This window comes from Barbatula barbatula, assembly GCF_947034865.1.
Source record: "Barbatula barbatula genome assembly, chromosome: 1".
Classification (NCBI taxonomy): Eukaryota; Metazoa; Chordata; class Actinopteri; order Cypriniformes; family Nemacheilidae; genus Barbatula; species Barbatula barbatula.
This window is the reverse complement of record NC_136766.1, coordinates 7315807-7331082: the sequence shown is the minus strand read 5'-3', so window position 1 is coordinate 7331082 and position 15276 is coordinate 7315807. Positions and strand designations below refer to the sequence as shown.

The 15276-nt window shown below is 37.2% G+C and overlaps 1 protein-coding gene across 1 annotated transcript; it reads right to left on the bottom strand.

Annotated features, from left to right (window-relative positions):
• Positions 1 to 489: 489 nt before the first annotated feature.
• On the bottom strand, positions 490 to 15170 carry tpcn2 (two pore segment channel 2). The gene is made up of 25 exons (XM_079464985.1): positions 14821 to 15170; positions 12099 to 12151; positions 11941 to 12017; positions 10356 to 10533; positions 10058 to 10174; positions 9789 to 9895; positions 9586 to 9658; positions 9337 to 9436; positions 8961 to 9026; positions 8802 to 8866; positions 8574 to 8683; positions 6285 to 6366; positions 6126 to 6212; positions 5892 to 6011; positions 4891 to 4950; positions 4503 to 4631; positions 4359 to 4408; positions 4149 to 4248; positions 3575 to 3646; positions 3416 to 3489; positions 3154 to 3259; positions 2473 to 2555; positions 2283 to 2364; positions 2002 to 2093; positions 490 to 1693 (listed from the first exon to the last, which is right to left on the bottom strand). The coding sequence occupies exons 1-25, from the start codon at positions 14942 to 14944 to the stop codon at positions 1615 to 1617; spliced, it is 2286 nt and encodes a 761-aa protein (XP_079321111.1). The 5' UTR covers positions 14945 to 15170; the 3' UTR covers positions 490 to 1614.
• Positions 15171 to 15276: the final 106 nt, after the last annotated feature.

Sequence of the window (15276 nt, the reverse complement as noted above, 5' to 3'; positions counted from 1 at the left end):
CTAAACAAACAGTGGAAGGGAAACACTGTGTGTGTACACATGGACGGAGAAGGCATGGCTCTTTGATCTGTGTACCGCACAAGGTCAAAATGACCACTACATTCTGTTTTGGGAAAACATGGCCTGTGTGAGAGGGTGTGTTTGCATGTTTAGCATACTAAATAAACTGTGAAAAAAAGAGTGTGTGTTCGTGCTGAGGAGATCTCTATGACTGCAGGCTGAGAAACTCCATATCATCACCTGGGAGTTTCTAACCAGACCTTTACATGGTTTTACTAAACAGGCTGTGATGGAAATGAGAGTGTTATGTACAAACCAAAAGCATAGTGCAGGTCTGTGTGGTCTGTTGGTTATGGGTGATGTCATGTGAGGTTTGAAGTAAAACATGCACCCCAAAACTAAACTGTGATAAAAGCCTGATTAGCTTGTTGACATTCTTGATCGATGTCATGCTCAGAAAGAACAACACGGTGTAGCTCAACCATTTCTGACAAATATTCAATTAAAATATTTTTATTACAGAAAGACCAGTTGATAACTGAATATGAAACATGAATATAAAACTAATGATCAAATGTCACTACAGTGTATCGATGAACAACAATTACGGGTCTTTTACCTTCAAATCGAAAATAAAAAGTTGAAAAAAATCAAATAGTTATTATTACAGAAATAATTCATCCTGTCTAAATGTATTTTATGTTAAATTAGGGCAAGGCAACAAATACCATCATGATGTTCTTTAAAATCTTAAAAAATATATATAGAGTTTTTATATATATATAGAAACTGATAACATTTAAACTCGACACTTTATAATAATGGGAACTGCTCTGTACTAAATTTTAAATTTGTTTAGAGAAAAAAATACAATTTCTGATCATATTCTTTTGATTTATGCCATTTAGACATTTCCTGACACAAGATTTTCATAAAACATGCAGTAAAATCTTATACGTATAAATAAAAGCCCCTGACAAACCTGTCACATATTTAAACCGAATCTAAAAGTAAAATAAAAACTTTTGTTATAAAAATACAGCAATGAGCCACATCCCTTTGTTTTCCATTATAAATGCACACTGCATCACACAAAGGATAATATCCTGATCTTTCTTTTCTATAAAACGTACATAATTTATACTACATGAAAGCTCAATATATTAATAATTTTGTTGGACGATTGTAACAGCCTTACAAAAATAAATAAATTCTTGATGATCTTGACTAGTGCAAAACAAAAATGTTAATGTTATTCTCTCAACAACAAATAAAAAGATTTGAAACCTCAAAGAGTGAATCCTATATGACTATGAAGGTCAAGTAAAAAAATGCTGTTACAGATAGTGTAATTGAAGAGATTTAACTCTAAAAACCAGCTTTGTTCTAAGTGAAATTCCTCTTAAAAATTGCTGAATAAAACACATACATACTTTCTTAGGCATAACTGAAAGAACACAGACCCCATTATAGGAATCTGCCTTTAAGAAATTGATGGATTTGTAACCATGAGGCCTTCAATCCAAGAGGATTCTGAGTGTGTTTTGTTGGAATTATATTGTTGTATGTATTAAAGATGTCACGTGAGATGGAGATGAGGGTCTGTGTTTGGGGTCACCAGGCGAGTTGAAGGTGACGATGCTGTTGTAGCATAGATCGTATTTCTCCTTCTGTCGGCTCTTGGACTTGCTCTCTAGAGTAAGGATGAGATAAAAGGATTAAAAAAATGCTTGGGTTGGTAACCAAGCAGCATTGAAATGCACTTGACTTCCATTGTATGGACACAAAAGCACTGAGACATTTCTCCAAATATCATCTGTTGTGATTCCCAAATTCATATACAGGTTTTTATTAACACGAGAGTCAATAAATGGTGATATTTCATTTTTGGGTGAACTATCCTTTTACCATAGAGAAAGCCATGAAAAATACACTTATGTGTCCACAAACAGCACAAAGCGAAATAATACATTTACTAGTAAATCATTTCAAAACTCTCACCTGAACATGAGCTGAACAGTGCTTTGATAGCCGATCCTCTCCACCTCCGCAACCGAGAGCGAGTTACTTTTGTCCCACTTATATGTGAAGTTCTGGACAAAACCATGAGGTAAGTGTGTATGAATTGATTCATTGATTACTTGTTGGCCATTGCGCCAGACATTAATGATGAAAATGATGATAACCTCACTCGCAAGCATCAGAGAGTGATCAGTATTGTTTTTAAACACTGGCTCACCATCAAATATAGAATTATCTACAACAAAAGATCGACATCATACCTCCAAAATGAGGGCCACAAACAAGTTGACCCACATGACTGAAGATGTCATCCACCAGGCCACAAAGTACACCAAAGACCACCTGACAAGAGGGGATTATGGGTTTATGGTTACAAAAGCCTGCCCATCTGAAACAAACAAACATGCTAAACAGAGACGTGTATGTATGTTTTTGGAGATTCTAGCTTACTCTGTAGTATATCTGGTGTATGCGTCCGTGAAGACATGCCAGTTATTCACCACCATGATGTTATAAAGCAGGACCATAGAGGACTGAAAGAGACAAAGACAAATATAGTTACCCAAGATACATCCAAATACTGAAAAAAAAAGCAGGACATTGAGTCATTTCAACAGGTTAACAACATACAGTGAAGTATGTGAGGCAGTTGGTAATCTTATATAAACTGTAAACATTTAACTGATAGAATTGCATTTATAGATACAGTATCTTGTTCACTTCCTTCTTAGTATTGCATACAAAAACCAGTACGAATAAAGCAAAAACATTTTAACAACTGAGCAAAACAGGGAGCAATGTGGTGATTTTAGTGGAATCTAGTGGTGAGGTTGCGAATTGTCACCAACGGCTCACCCCACCTCCCTTTCGAAGCACTACCGTGGCTTTCACAGGACAAAGATGATGTCGCGTTTTCGTCTCTTTGCCAAAGAAGATAACGTAAACCTTAGTCTTTGGTAGCTAGTCAAATGCACTCGTTGTAGGAACCTTAACTTGTAAACACGACTGCATTGCATAAAAATTGCATAATGTCAGCCATTTAAATTGAGGCTTTCATATTTTTTAGGTAAGGCTTGTGAACGTTTGGCCAGTGCATTATTGGAGGCTGCAATTATTCTTTATGAAACTTACAGCAAAATCATCAAAGTTATTTGGCCAGTATTCCAGCTGTTCGAAAGAGCCACAATCCATGGTGAAGGCTTTGGTGATATTCTCCAGACTGGAGTTAGAGATGGCACTGAGAGGAGAGCACACAGAGCGAGAAAAGATATTCAGATATACAGAAATGTGAAATTTACTGCATCTTGATGTGTATGGATACGCTTTCAGTATGGATACGCTATTAAACTTCAGTCCTGTGAAAGTGCTTTCACTGGATGTTGTTGAACAGTACCTCATGTTTGCTGGGGCGGTTATGGCTCCCTGGAAAAGCCAGATACCAAGAACTGCATACACGTAGTAAACCACCTGTGTCAAACAGGACAGATGTGAGATAATCACAAACAATAATGACTCCGATTAAAGGATAAATACTTTAAGTCTGCTCTCTCACCAACAGAATTCCAGCAAATGCCCGTAGGTTTTTCACCAGGTCCACAAGAGTGCTGGCCACTACAGCCATCAACTTAACAGACAATAATTCAAAGGATTTAATAGTTGAAAAGTCAGGGTGGAATTCACACATTTAGAAGACAGTTTAGAAGAAAATTAGAAGACATACGAAATCTGTGATAACAAATCAAGGTCAGCACATATTACAATTATTAAATATTATTAATATTTAATATAATTATTAAAAAATTAATATTTTTTTTATTTAAAAGTTCATATGAACTGGTTTTCTTCGCAGTATTTGAGGTCTGAAAAAGAATTAAACAAAAACGATCATTTTGCCTAAACAACGGTCCCTGAAATGTTCTGTGGATGTACTTGCACTTCTTATTTCTTATGGTGACAAAAGATATCATAAAAATATTAGTAATATTAAATATATTTGTTGATTATGTCATGAGATGAGAGTTAGTTTAGTTCATTTAAAAGGTCATGTGACTCAGAGAATCAGAACTGTGCTTCCTATGTACATGTAGTGTAACATATTAGATTTATGTATGGACTTTTTTGCTAACCTTGATTTCTGGAATTATCCTAAGGAAGCGGAAAACGATCAACATGTTGACCAATCGCACCATCTCCCACAATGACAGCATTCGGTGTGATTCTGGATCCCTATAAGAACGAACACCAATCCGTTTGAAACAAAACTTGAAAGATGTTTTGTGTTTACAAATCTACACTTTATAGTAAATCAGACCAATAGCTAAACTCCACACACTTACACTGTAGTATCAGGGATCTTGTATGTGATGAATATGGCAATCTGAATCGCCTGTTGAAAATAAAAGAACACAAAACTCAAGTGGCAAAATAGCTTATAGGATAACTTTCAATGTGTGTATGAATTTTAGAAGAAATATCTTTACTAGCAGAAGAACAGTGAGGAATCCATCAAATATGTTATTTCTATACGACAGGTAACCTCTCCAACCGAAAGCTAGTAACTTCATTGACATCTCTATTAAATAGTACATGATGAAAACACAGTTGATGATCTAAAAGACAAAAGACAAATTTGCATTACTTATTTAGTTTAGCACATAACTCTCTGTACAAACACCCAATATACAAATGACACAGCAAAGAATAAACAACCAATTTTCATGTTATTAATAAAATTAAATTGTGAAGTTATTATTTTAGTATATATTGTGGCCGTTTTAAAATTCAGCCTAATATTTGATATGCAAATATGAAGCTGAAGAGAATTTAAGCTGTGGTGCCAAGAGTTTAATAATTGAGATGTTGCTGTACCTCCACATAGTAGTAATCTCTTTCTGATGCTGATTTCTCTGAATCCAGAATTAATACAGTCTGCAGCAACACAAAGATAAAAGAGATGAACCGCAATACACACACACAAGCTGTTTGTGTCCAGTGTAAATAATGAAGGCAGAGGCACTCAACTTCAGAAGGCTGTATTTCAACCAGACACAAAGGACCACAAGTTCTTATTAAAATATGAATTTCATTTTTTGCACAGACATTAAATTTGTTGGTGGAACCAAATACAAACTTTCTTTAGGAGGCTAAGATTTCCCTATCAACACATACAAGTAAATTATTATTATAAATCTTTTGCAATACAATATACTTCATGTAGCAGCATTAAATTTGACATATGAATTTACTTCTCATTCACTTAACGCATACTAATTTTGTATTATTTTTTATTTGACATCTCAAATTGCTAAAGACTGTTTCGGTTGATTTTAATACTTCAATGTAATAATTTACCTGCCCAAAAGAGTTGTTATTTAACTTCCATAATTGTTGTTATCAAGTGTTGTTACATATACTGTCCACAAGATGTCCTCGTTGCACATTAAAAAACAACAGACTACTTTTATTTATCATCTGAACCCCTGTGTGCTGAATGATTTTAGTAAACGAGCCCCAGATATTTCACATTATGTTCCAAACTGTACATAGACTAATTTAAATAAAAATAATAATATGTTACTTATATTTAAGGAAAATAAACAATATTACATATGAGGAGGTTTTATTTGTTTACATTGTGTTTTGCTGTCATTACATTTAAATTAAACATTTTAATTAAAGTAAACTTCCTTTATGATTAAACATAGAAGAATCCTAATCTGTTATCTCGTTTTCTCTTTTCCAATGCAGTACATCTGCAGTTACATCGGTCACTTTTAGGGCTTTATGAAACTCTTTAATCTGTTTATATTGATAATATTGTGTATTTAGGGTGGTGTATGTGTTAAGGAGAAGGAAATCAGGTTTCTTACACAGATGCATAGGACATTAACCAGAGCAACAACATTTCCCAGCACTGTAATCGCGTAATGATTGTAAATACGCTGGATGTGCTGCAGGAGAGGGAAACTGTACTGTGGCTTCGGTGGATGCTGCACAACAAACACATTTCATTGATACGTAAAACGACTTGTACAAATTACTTAAATGAACTGACTATCTATCACATTCAGAATTCCGCCGAAAGATAAAAAAGGGAGGCAAACCTCTTTGATAAAGTCTTTATCGAGTTCAAAGAACAGGTTCTGGAAGGCCTCGCCATCGATGTAGCCATCTGGGAACTGCTGAGCAGCCTGAGACAAACACAAATCAAGTCCAGCACTGCTTGCTCACTTTATACAAACTGTCCGGAGATGTGGACCAACCTTAATGATGGCCGCCCTGTAGTAAGACTTCATGTGGACTCTACCCATGACCTGCATAAACATGAGCACAGCCACCCGTTCCCTACGGAAGTGATGTCATGAGGCATACAGCAGGCAAACAAGAAATCGATTGATTAAAATAACAAAATAATTTTGGGCTAAATGTCAATGTAATGCCAATATCACTGTTAAAGACGGCGTGAAATTAAAATGTAAAAATCTTATTTTTATGTAACGTTGTAGTGTTATGTTACCATGGACTGTATAAAACATGGACGTAGTGTCCGTGACATCAACCGTAGGTTTCTGAGGATCTTTTTTGAAGCCTAAAGTGGGAGAGGCCAACCTTTGCTACCTTAGCAGCGCGTCACTCCCAGATATTTGAAAATGGGTAAATAGGCGGGACGTGGTTGGAGCTGGGGTGCCTGGTTGCCGAAACCACTTGTCACGCACTTTTTTTAGCAGAATTTTAAGTCAAGCCGACTTTATTTATATAGCGCTTTTCAAAATTTTCATTGTTACAAAGCGGCTGTACAAGAAACAGATTATAAGCAAAACATATGGTTATGCAAGTAAATCGAAAAAAGGTGAAAACACAGAAGACAGACACACACCCACACACAACATGCACCAACACACACGTACGTGCACATGCTTGCACAACAAGGCAAAAGAAATACAACATTTGATTTAAAATTATCATTAATAATCTAATAGCAGTTAAAATTTGGTAGTGAAGACGTGTCAAGTTGCCATGTCCTCCTTTATCCAGCTCTATCATCTCCGCTCTTGTCAGGTCTGGGCATGAACTGCATTCTGCCCACTCTGGTAACCTTGGAACAATGCGACTGGCTGAGAGTAAAGTACTGTTCTGCTCTCTTTGATGCAACAAGTACATCAGTTGTTATTGAAAGTGTCCCTGGTTCCGGTTGATCTAACTAGGGCAGCCTAAACCTTTGGACATATATATTATGATAGTGTAGTGTATGCAAGATTAAAAAGTTGTGTCTTTAGTCTAGATTTAAACTGACAGTGTGTCTGCCTCCCTGACAGTGCAGGGAAGACTGTTCCAAAGTTTAGGCGCTAGATAGGTAAAGGATCTGCCGCCTGCACTTGATTTTGAAATTCTAGGTATTACCAACTGACCGGACGCCTGAGAGCGTAGTGCACGTGATGGACTGTAATACAAGAGAAGTTCACTCAAGCAGTGAGGAGCTAAACCATGCAGGGCTTTATAGGCAATAAGCAAGATTTTGAAGTTGATGCAATGCTTTATAGGTTACCAGTGCAAGGTTGACAGAACGGGGCTAATATGCTCATACTTTATTTGTACGTGTAAGAACTCGAGCTGCCGCGTTTTGGACCAGTTGGAGTTTTTTGTAATAAGCCTGCAGGGTATTACACTATTATCTTCTCTGCATCTGTTGCTTTCCTGTAGCTCAGTGGTAAGAGCGTGGCGCTAACAATGCCAAGGTCGTGGGTTTGATCCCAGGGGATTGCACATACTTAGAAACGAATGTATAGGATAAAGCAATATATAAAAGCGTCTGCCAAATGCATAAATGTAAATGACAGCCTATGACGTACTTTATATATATTTTAAGATGAAAAAACAAAATTTTACAGGTGTTGGCGACATGGTTTTCAAATTACAGATTACTATAGAATAAAAAACAAGATTCTTTGCTGACGACGAGGGTTTTATGTATTTTATGTATACAGTATTATTGGTTGTACGAATGGTTTTCGGTCCAATAAGTTTAGTAAGAGTTCAGTAATAAAACGTTTTAGGCTTAAAAGAAGTTAAATGGATGAGTTCACCCCCTCACAGTTGTCATGAAGGGCAAAATTAGCCATTAGACCAAAATAATATTTTGTACCATGCTGAAAACATGTTTTTTTCTGTTGTACAGTTGGGCATTTTAACATCTTTAACATTTATTTTTGTATGTGGCCATAAAAATCTTGACCTTCTACCCCCTTCGAAAGGACTTCTCATCACTTCCTGTTATGTGGAATGGCCTAAGGGTGAAGGATTCTTCATGAGAGGGTTCCGATGGAATAATCCTCCCCAACTGACTGCAAACTTGCATTCAAATCTGCCCCAATTTTGTTAGCAATGCCCATCTTCCAATTATTCAATTAGTTAACCATGTGGTAAATTATGTCCCGCTGTAGCCGTTTCACTCGGATATACGTCACGTATGGAAATATAGATGATCATTACTTCCGTTTCATGCCGACTTTAAGGGTCAATGACTGAGATGTTGGAGGAAGATTTGATCTTACACATGGCCTTCAGCCTGACTGCTGGTGTGTCCTCTCCCCGGACAGCACAGCACCTCGAACGCAGCCCGGATACCCAGACGTCTCCTCATTATAGACGTCTGGACTGACATCTTATAAAGCAGATGGGTGGGAATGATACAATAATGGAATATTTCAAAAACAAATTTCCATACTAAACATTGTATTCCTAATGTAAAAATAACATGAATGTGAAAGTATGACGCTCACCAGAAGATATCCTCTGAACTGATTATAAATAATAGCCGTCATTAAATTCATCAACAAATATGTTCCTAGCGAAAACAAAAAAGTCAATGTAATGCAGGTGCACGAAAACATCTCGTTATGAGATTACTATGGCAATAAAAACGTATTTATTAAACTTACCAAACACACTAAAGAGTATGAAAAATATAGAATAGCCACGGTTCAGAGAGTAGGCAGGAATCATGACTGTTGACAGAGAAAGAGTTGTCCAATTAATACTTTATAGACAGGAAGGCCATCAGCGTGTTCAAGACATTCAGATACCTGTGAAAGGTTAACAGCCTCACAACAGGTCACAAGACACCGCGTCATGTGCTTTTTGCAAATGACTCACAGCTTCTACTGCCATGAACCGCGGTGATGACACGCAGATTCGACACAGCGGTGGCAGAATGTGTCATTGAACTATCTGAACCCGCACCAGTCATTCAGAAACTCGCACCTTTTTTAAAGAGCGCATGTTGCTGTTACCGGTCAAAGTGAAACAAACACGTACCGTCAGGATTATTAGCTGTGGTAAGCAGAACCAGCAGAGACGAAAGGGCCATTGGCATGTTTTTGAAGTACGTTTCCCATTCTCCATTCTTCTTAGGGTCCTACAAAAACATTGACACAAAAACAAAAATCATGATGCTTGTCTTAGCAAACACCAGAAATACATGTGTTAGAGACACACCGAATCATCTGCTTTAAAATGTTTTACAATGTGAGAAATAAAAAAGATAAGGGTGTGATCAGTTATTACATCTGATTTGACAAAGATCAGCATTCCAATCATAGTGAATAAGCAGAGAAGCATAGCCAGAAGCAGGATGACACTGAAATGGACAAAAAAAACGATTTAAGTCAATACATGTTTCACAACTGTCGGATTACAATATAAACATGACAGTGCCCACAAACTGGGAAGTGAAAATACTGAGTATAATAAAATGAAGATTGTTTTACCTGGCTATCTCTGGAAGAGTCTTTTTAATACATTTTAAAGTTTTCTTCATGAGGGAAGAGTTTTGCAGGAGGAAAAACGGCCGAATCAATCTCCTGAATCTTAAACTCTGCGGGTCACATGACAGGGTGATATCACAACATTAAAACTGCATGTATGTTTCAAGGCATGCGTCGGATTTTCAGCGTTACATTAATTCCATGTTTAGGCTCACCGATGCTGTAAATATTTCGTTTATTTCATGGTTCATCAATGTTCCAATATGACTCACCTCATTGCACATCATGCTAACGCTCAACATCCAGTCAATAACTGATGTTGCAATGACTATCGTGTAGCCAATCAGCCATTTGTTCATACGAAACTCCTCCCATCCAATAAGATAGCTCTGCAGAACAAAACGGGCCTTTCATTCAAATATAAAAAGCATATTAAAGGCAGTCACATCACATTCCTGCTGCCCTATTATCCCATATGCTACTTACAAAGTCAGCAGTAAAGTTTAAACAAAAAAAGGATTTCAGGGGTCTATTATAGGAAATGACACCTGCACATTTACAGACTTCTACCTTCACAGTGACGTCCAGGATGAAGATACAAAGGCAAACCATCTCAATAGCCTCCGTCATTCCACACGGAGGTTCCCAGGGTTTGGGTTTGAAGCGTATGTCAGAGGTGTAGGTCAGAGAGGAGGGCCTTTCAATGAAGGCCAGAGCCAGCACAACAGCAATGGTAAACCCCAAACCCCTTCAAGAGAGAGTTTGGGAAAGCACTTCAGATAAGTTAGTCTACAGACTACGAAAACACATTTGGGGTGGTTTAGACTAGTCCTAGACTAAAATGCTAAAGCAGTCCAAACCGAAAACAACTAGCACTGACGTATCTGAAAATTCATCATTGCTTTTGTGTTGTCTCAAAATGCACACAAGTAAGGTTTTTAGTCAGGCATATTTGGTAAAACTACTTTAATTTCCAGACTAAACTAAGGCCATTTCCTGCAGTTTTTACAACCATGTCTTACACAAAACATTACTGGTGTGCATTTTGAGACAAAAAATAGACACGGATGTATTTTAAGATTTAAGTATTTTAGTCAAGGACGAGCCTAAACCCTGTACGGGAAACCGCCTCTTAGACTTAGAGACACAATCGACCTAAGCAGCTATATGATGTCATGAATGTTACGAGTTGAATACAAGGTAAGCTCTTTGACCAAGATAAAATGTATCAAGAATTTATTGCATTTAAGAAAAATCACAGCCAAGTGGCATTTATTGTTAAGACATATACTGAAGCACAAACTTATTTCTTAAACAAATCATTTCACCAAAACTGATAAGATGACACAGGAACAGATGTTTAATACGAAGGCAAATGACTAAAAGGGGACTTTTAAAATTAAAGAATAAAATAATTTTCCACCTCAAATACCAGGTTCCAGTTACGGGCGATAGGAAATAATATATCCATATACATATTATAAACGGTGCAAATATAAGTGCGCTGTTTTTACACTTTATTTGAAGCCTAGCTTCTTTTTATTTGCAATTGCACAGCAAACATAGTAAGCTAAATCTATTTGATTCTTAATCTTTGCATGGAACTACATATAATTTTTTCATTAAGGGGTAAGTCAAGGATGTGAAGATGTCAAGTGGAAAATATGGCAGTATAGCAATATATGTGACAATAATAGCACATACTGTAATTTAAACGTTTTACTTAATTTGTAATGAAAAATAAACCTTGCAATAACAGTGAAGCACTTACAATTGGGCAGGGCACCACACTGGAATAAAACAAATTCATACAGGTTTCGCAAGCTGCAAGACTTGATGTAACATGGTTTTGAATGGACAGAATTGCTTACTAATCTTTAGGTGTTAAACCAAACTGGGACGTTGTGAAAGTATTCACCAAGAAATGTTTACATTCCATCCAGAGGAATTATGTTGGGAAATCATAATAATTTGAAGTTCATCCGTCTGGAATAGACCAATTTACTTAAAAACACATCATTGCATGGAAGAACTAAGTGCATTGACAAAAGTATTCTGAAAGTATATATTGTTGGTCTATTACTTCCAACCAAATTACCAGTTGCTTTTACAAACTAATAAAGCTGGATTACACTATACGACTTTGTTTACTTACCACTGACATATACGGGAGTAGTACCCTCTATATAACCGTAAGGATCCTGTGTCAACCCTGTGATTGATTGATCGATACTGTGGAAAACAGAAACAGGAAACACAGCATAGTAATACATCAGATATTAAACTTAAACAACAGAAGTTTTTAGTTTTTACCTGAATGGCATCTTCAATAAATACAACGGCCTGCTGGATATAGAGTTCTGCAGCTTTTCAAAAGAAGAAACACAAATAGACAGAGTAAGTAAAAAATACGAAACCTTGACTTAAGAAAACTTGTTTTGAAAATCTCTTATAAATATGAAATACGTAACATAATAATGATATAAAATACAACAAAATCTGTCATTTTAACTGCTGCATTAAACTGAAGACCTGATCACACAGACAAACTCTGGGTCAAAAGTTATTGGTTCATTCTATGACTAACTGAACTCTACCTGTACCATAAATTCTGCATGCAAGGAACAGCACAAAATGAGTTTTTTGAAGCGCCAGTGTCACAAGATATCGCGGAGTTCCTTGCCAAAGCTTCGAACCAAAGCTACTCAACAGGATATGACCTTGCAAATCCAAACTATCCCGCATAGCACAGAGTTAAGCTGACACTGAATACTGAAGGTTTCATTCAACTGTAGACTGAATGTAGCTGTAATAAAGGTAACATGCAAAAACGAACATAAGTAGAAAAATAGTCATTACAACCAAGACAGCCTGACATATTTCACATTGAAATCAAATGTCAAACATGTCCCCTTGTGTTTGCTTTCAGTCTGAGTTTCTCAGACAAAACTGTTTAAAACATCTTCATTAAAAATGTTGTACAGTACATTACCCGATAGGTATAAATAGAAACTTTAGCCAGCAAAAAAATTCACTTCCAGGGAGAATAAAAGTTCAAGATTAAAGGTTCTTTCAAACAGAGGCAAAATTGATTTCTACATTCTTACTACTGTACAGTATAATGTAACTTTTCCTCAAATCTCTTTTTGTTTTCTGATAGATGCAACAAAGCAATAGTAACAAAATCAAATGCATTGCCCTCCAGAGTAACTTGTTCTATACAGTAAGGGACACAAAGGCTTGTTTGTAAACTAAATACAAGGCTGAATACTGGACACTCACCTTAGAACAACATTCACCTTACACTGCTGTTATTTGTATTACCATTAAAAAGTGTTTTTTAACCAAAAATAGTTTTGACTTTTAGTAGTCAGACCAATGAGGAGATGGTGCTGTTTTTATGTAGATTAACCAGGTCTGAGACATGTACTGTTACTATATTGACGTTGAATGTAACATTATGAACCTGTTTAAAAAGCATGACAAAATCCTTTCATGTGGTGTGTTTTGGGTATTGTTTCAGTAGGATTTAATGGCGTTCTACTGGTTCCCATCAGACAGGACCCAACACATTACCAGCAGACCCAGATCATTCCATCTTCTAGAAGACACCAAACGCCAAAGAAAATTCCTTGTGTGTGCAAGCACACTTGGCAATAAAGCTCTTCTGATTCTGAATAAAAACTAACAGAATTCCCATTATAAATCCATCAGAATGTGCGTGTTCTAGGGATGTTACGATATCAAAATCTCACTGCACTATAATACCTTGGTTTAAAGTCCACGGTGCGATATTTAAAAAAAAAAAATCGACCCTCATTGGCTCATAAGAAATATTTAAACAAATAAGCCGGTGATTGGATAGATGTGACATTTGGGTCACATCTGTCCAATCAACTGCTGGTGAAATCATGTTTATCATTTTCATTTACGTCAATGCTATTGCTAGACTGCATAGCGGCAAAATATCCGAAAGAAAGTACAGTGTAGCACAAAAATGGAAAATACAAAGGTTAAAAGAACAACGTGACTAAGATAGCAGCAGGAGAGCTGGCAGTTTATGTAATGCACTGTGGTTTGTGTCTCAGTAAAGATCCACCGAGGCGTTTTTAGGGGTCGTTCATATTTCGTATTTCGCTTGCGCTCTCATGGTGTTGGCCGTTGCAAAGTAACCAGGAATATAGAGGAAACACTGTAGTATTTGCTGTCTCAATGTGTGTGTATCCGAGTGCGATTGTTCCTGACGAAGTACACAGGTGATGCGTTTTAAGCGGATTGTAAAAGGCTGTATGACAGGCTGTTATGGAGCTCAGATGTGGGGTCTACCCAAATAGTGTCTCCGGCTGCGAAGACAGTCAGTTAGTGGGGGCAAATGTGTTAGCTAGTGAGGGCAAACGTGTTAGCTAGTGATGGCCTATTTTGCTGTGTAGGGAGCTCCCGATTCCTTCACCGAGATCAGAGAACGGCATGATCTTGTGGACCACTGGATGATATTTGGCTTGTCAAAGACTTCTAAAGCTGCTGGGTTCCTGGGAAGCTCGGACTATTGACTGACCCAGAGACTGAGTTCCTTGCCGTCTGTCCCCGGGGACCTGGTCGTCTGTGGTGATTCAACCCATCAAAAAGGGCGATAATGTGTCTCACATGGACGTGTTTGTGTTTGAAAGGGATAAAGCATGTACACCCTGGTCTTTGGTCTCTGCCCTTGCATTTGCCTGATTGTCACAATAATAAACGGGTCAATAATCGACCAATAATCGATTATCATTACATCCAGGAACTGTGTTCATTTATATCGTTTTTCAGTAGGCATTACTCTACTATAAACAAAACAAGAATCATATTTATTTATAAAACAAATTAATGGAAACGTAACTGAACAGTAAGTTGGAAAAAAGACGCATGAAAAGAATACAATAGAGGAAAAGTATACAAAAGCAAAGATAGACAGAAATCAATACACGTTTTGGGATGTCTTGGAGTTTGAGTGTGAAAATGACACGTCATTTTTAGACAGTTTGAATAAGTAAGTTACCTTCTTCCGTCGCTGAATGAGACGGTCCTGTTGATCTCAGTGAATCTTCAGGTCCATCATCATGAGACCCATAATCACCTGAGTCCCGGTCAACGCTCCCCGTCAGCAGCGGCTCTTCTTCCATTGAGAGTGTGTAAGTGTCTCAAAATACTCACTAAAAGTCCCGTCCGAGGAGCTTCAGAAGTGAACACACCGCAGACCGCCGGTCCATACTTGTAAATAATGAAGCGATGGCAGGTTTGAACACAGCGGAGACGCGCGAGGTTTCATTCTGCTTTGGTATGAAGTGAAACTTCATGGGAGGACCACAGAGATACATGTTTTTTAGGAGACCTCATGTCAACTCCTCCCATATCCTCTACTCGCTGGCATGTAACTTTTCCTGTTCTTTCGAGTTAAAGCACTACCGCAGGGAAGTCCGATTCATTTGAGCGAATCCTGCGAACGGTTCACTTG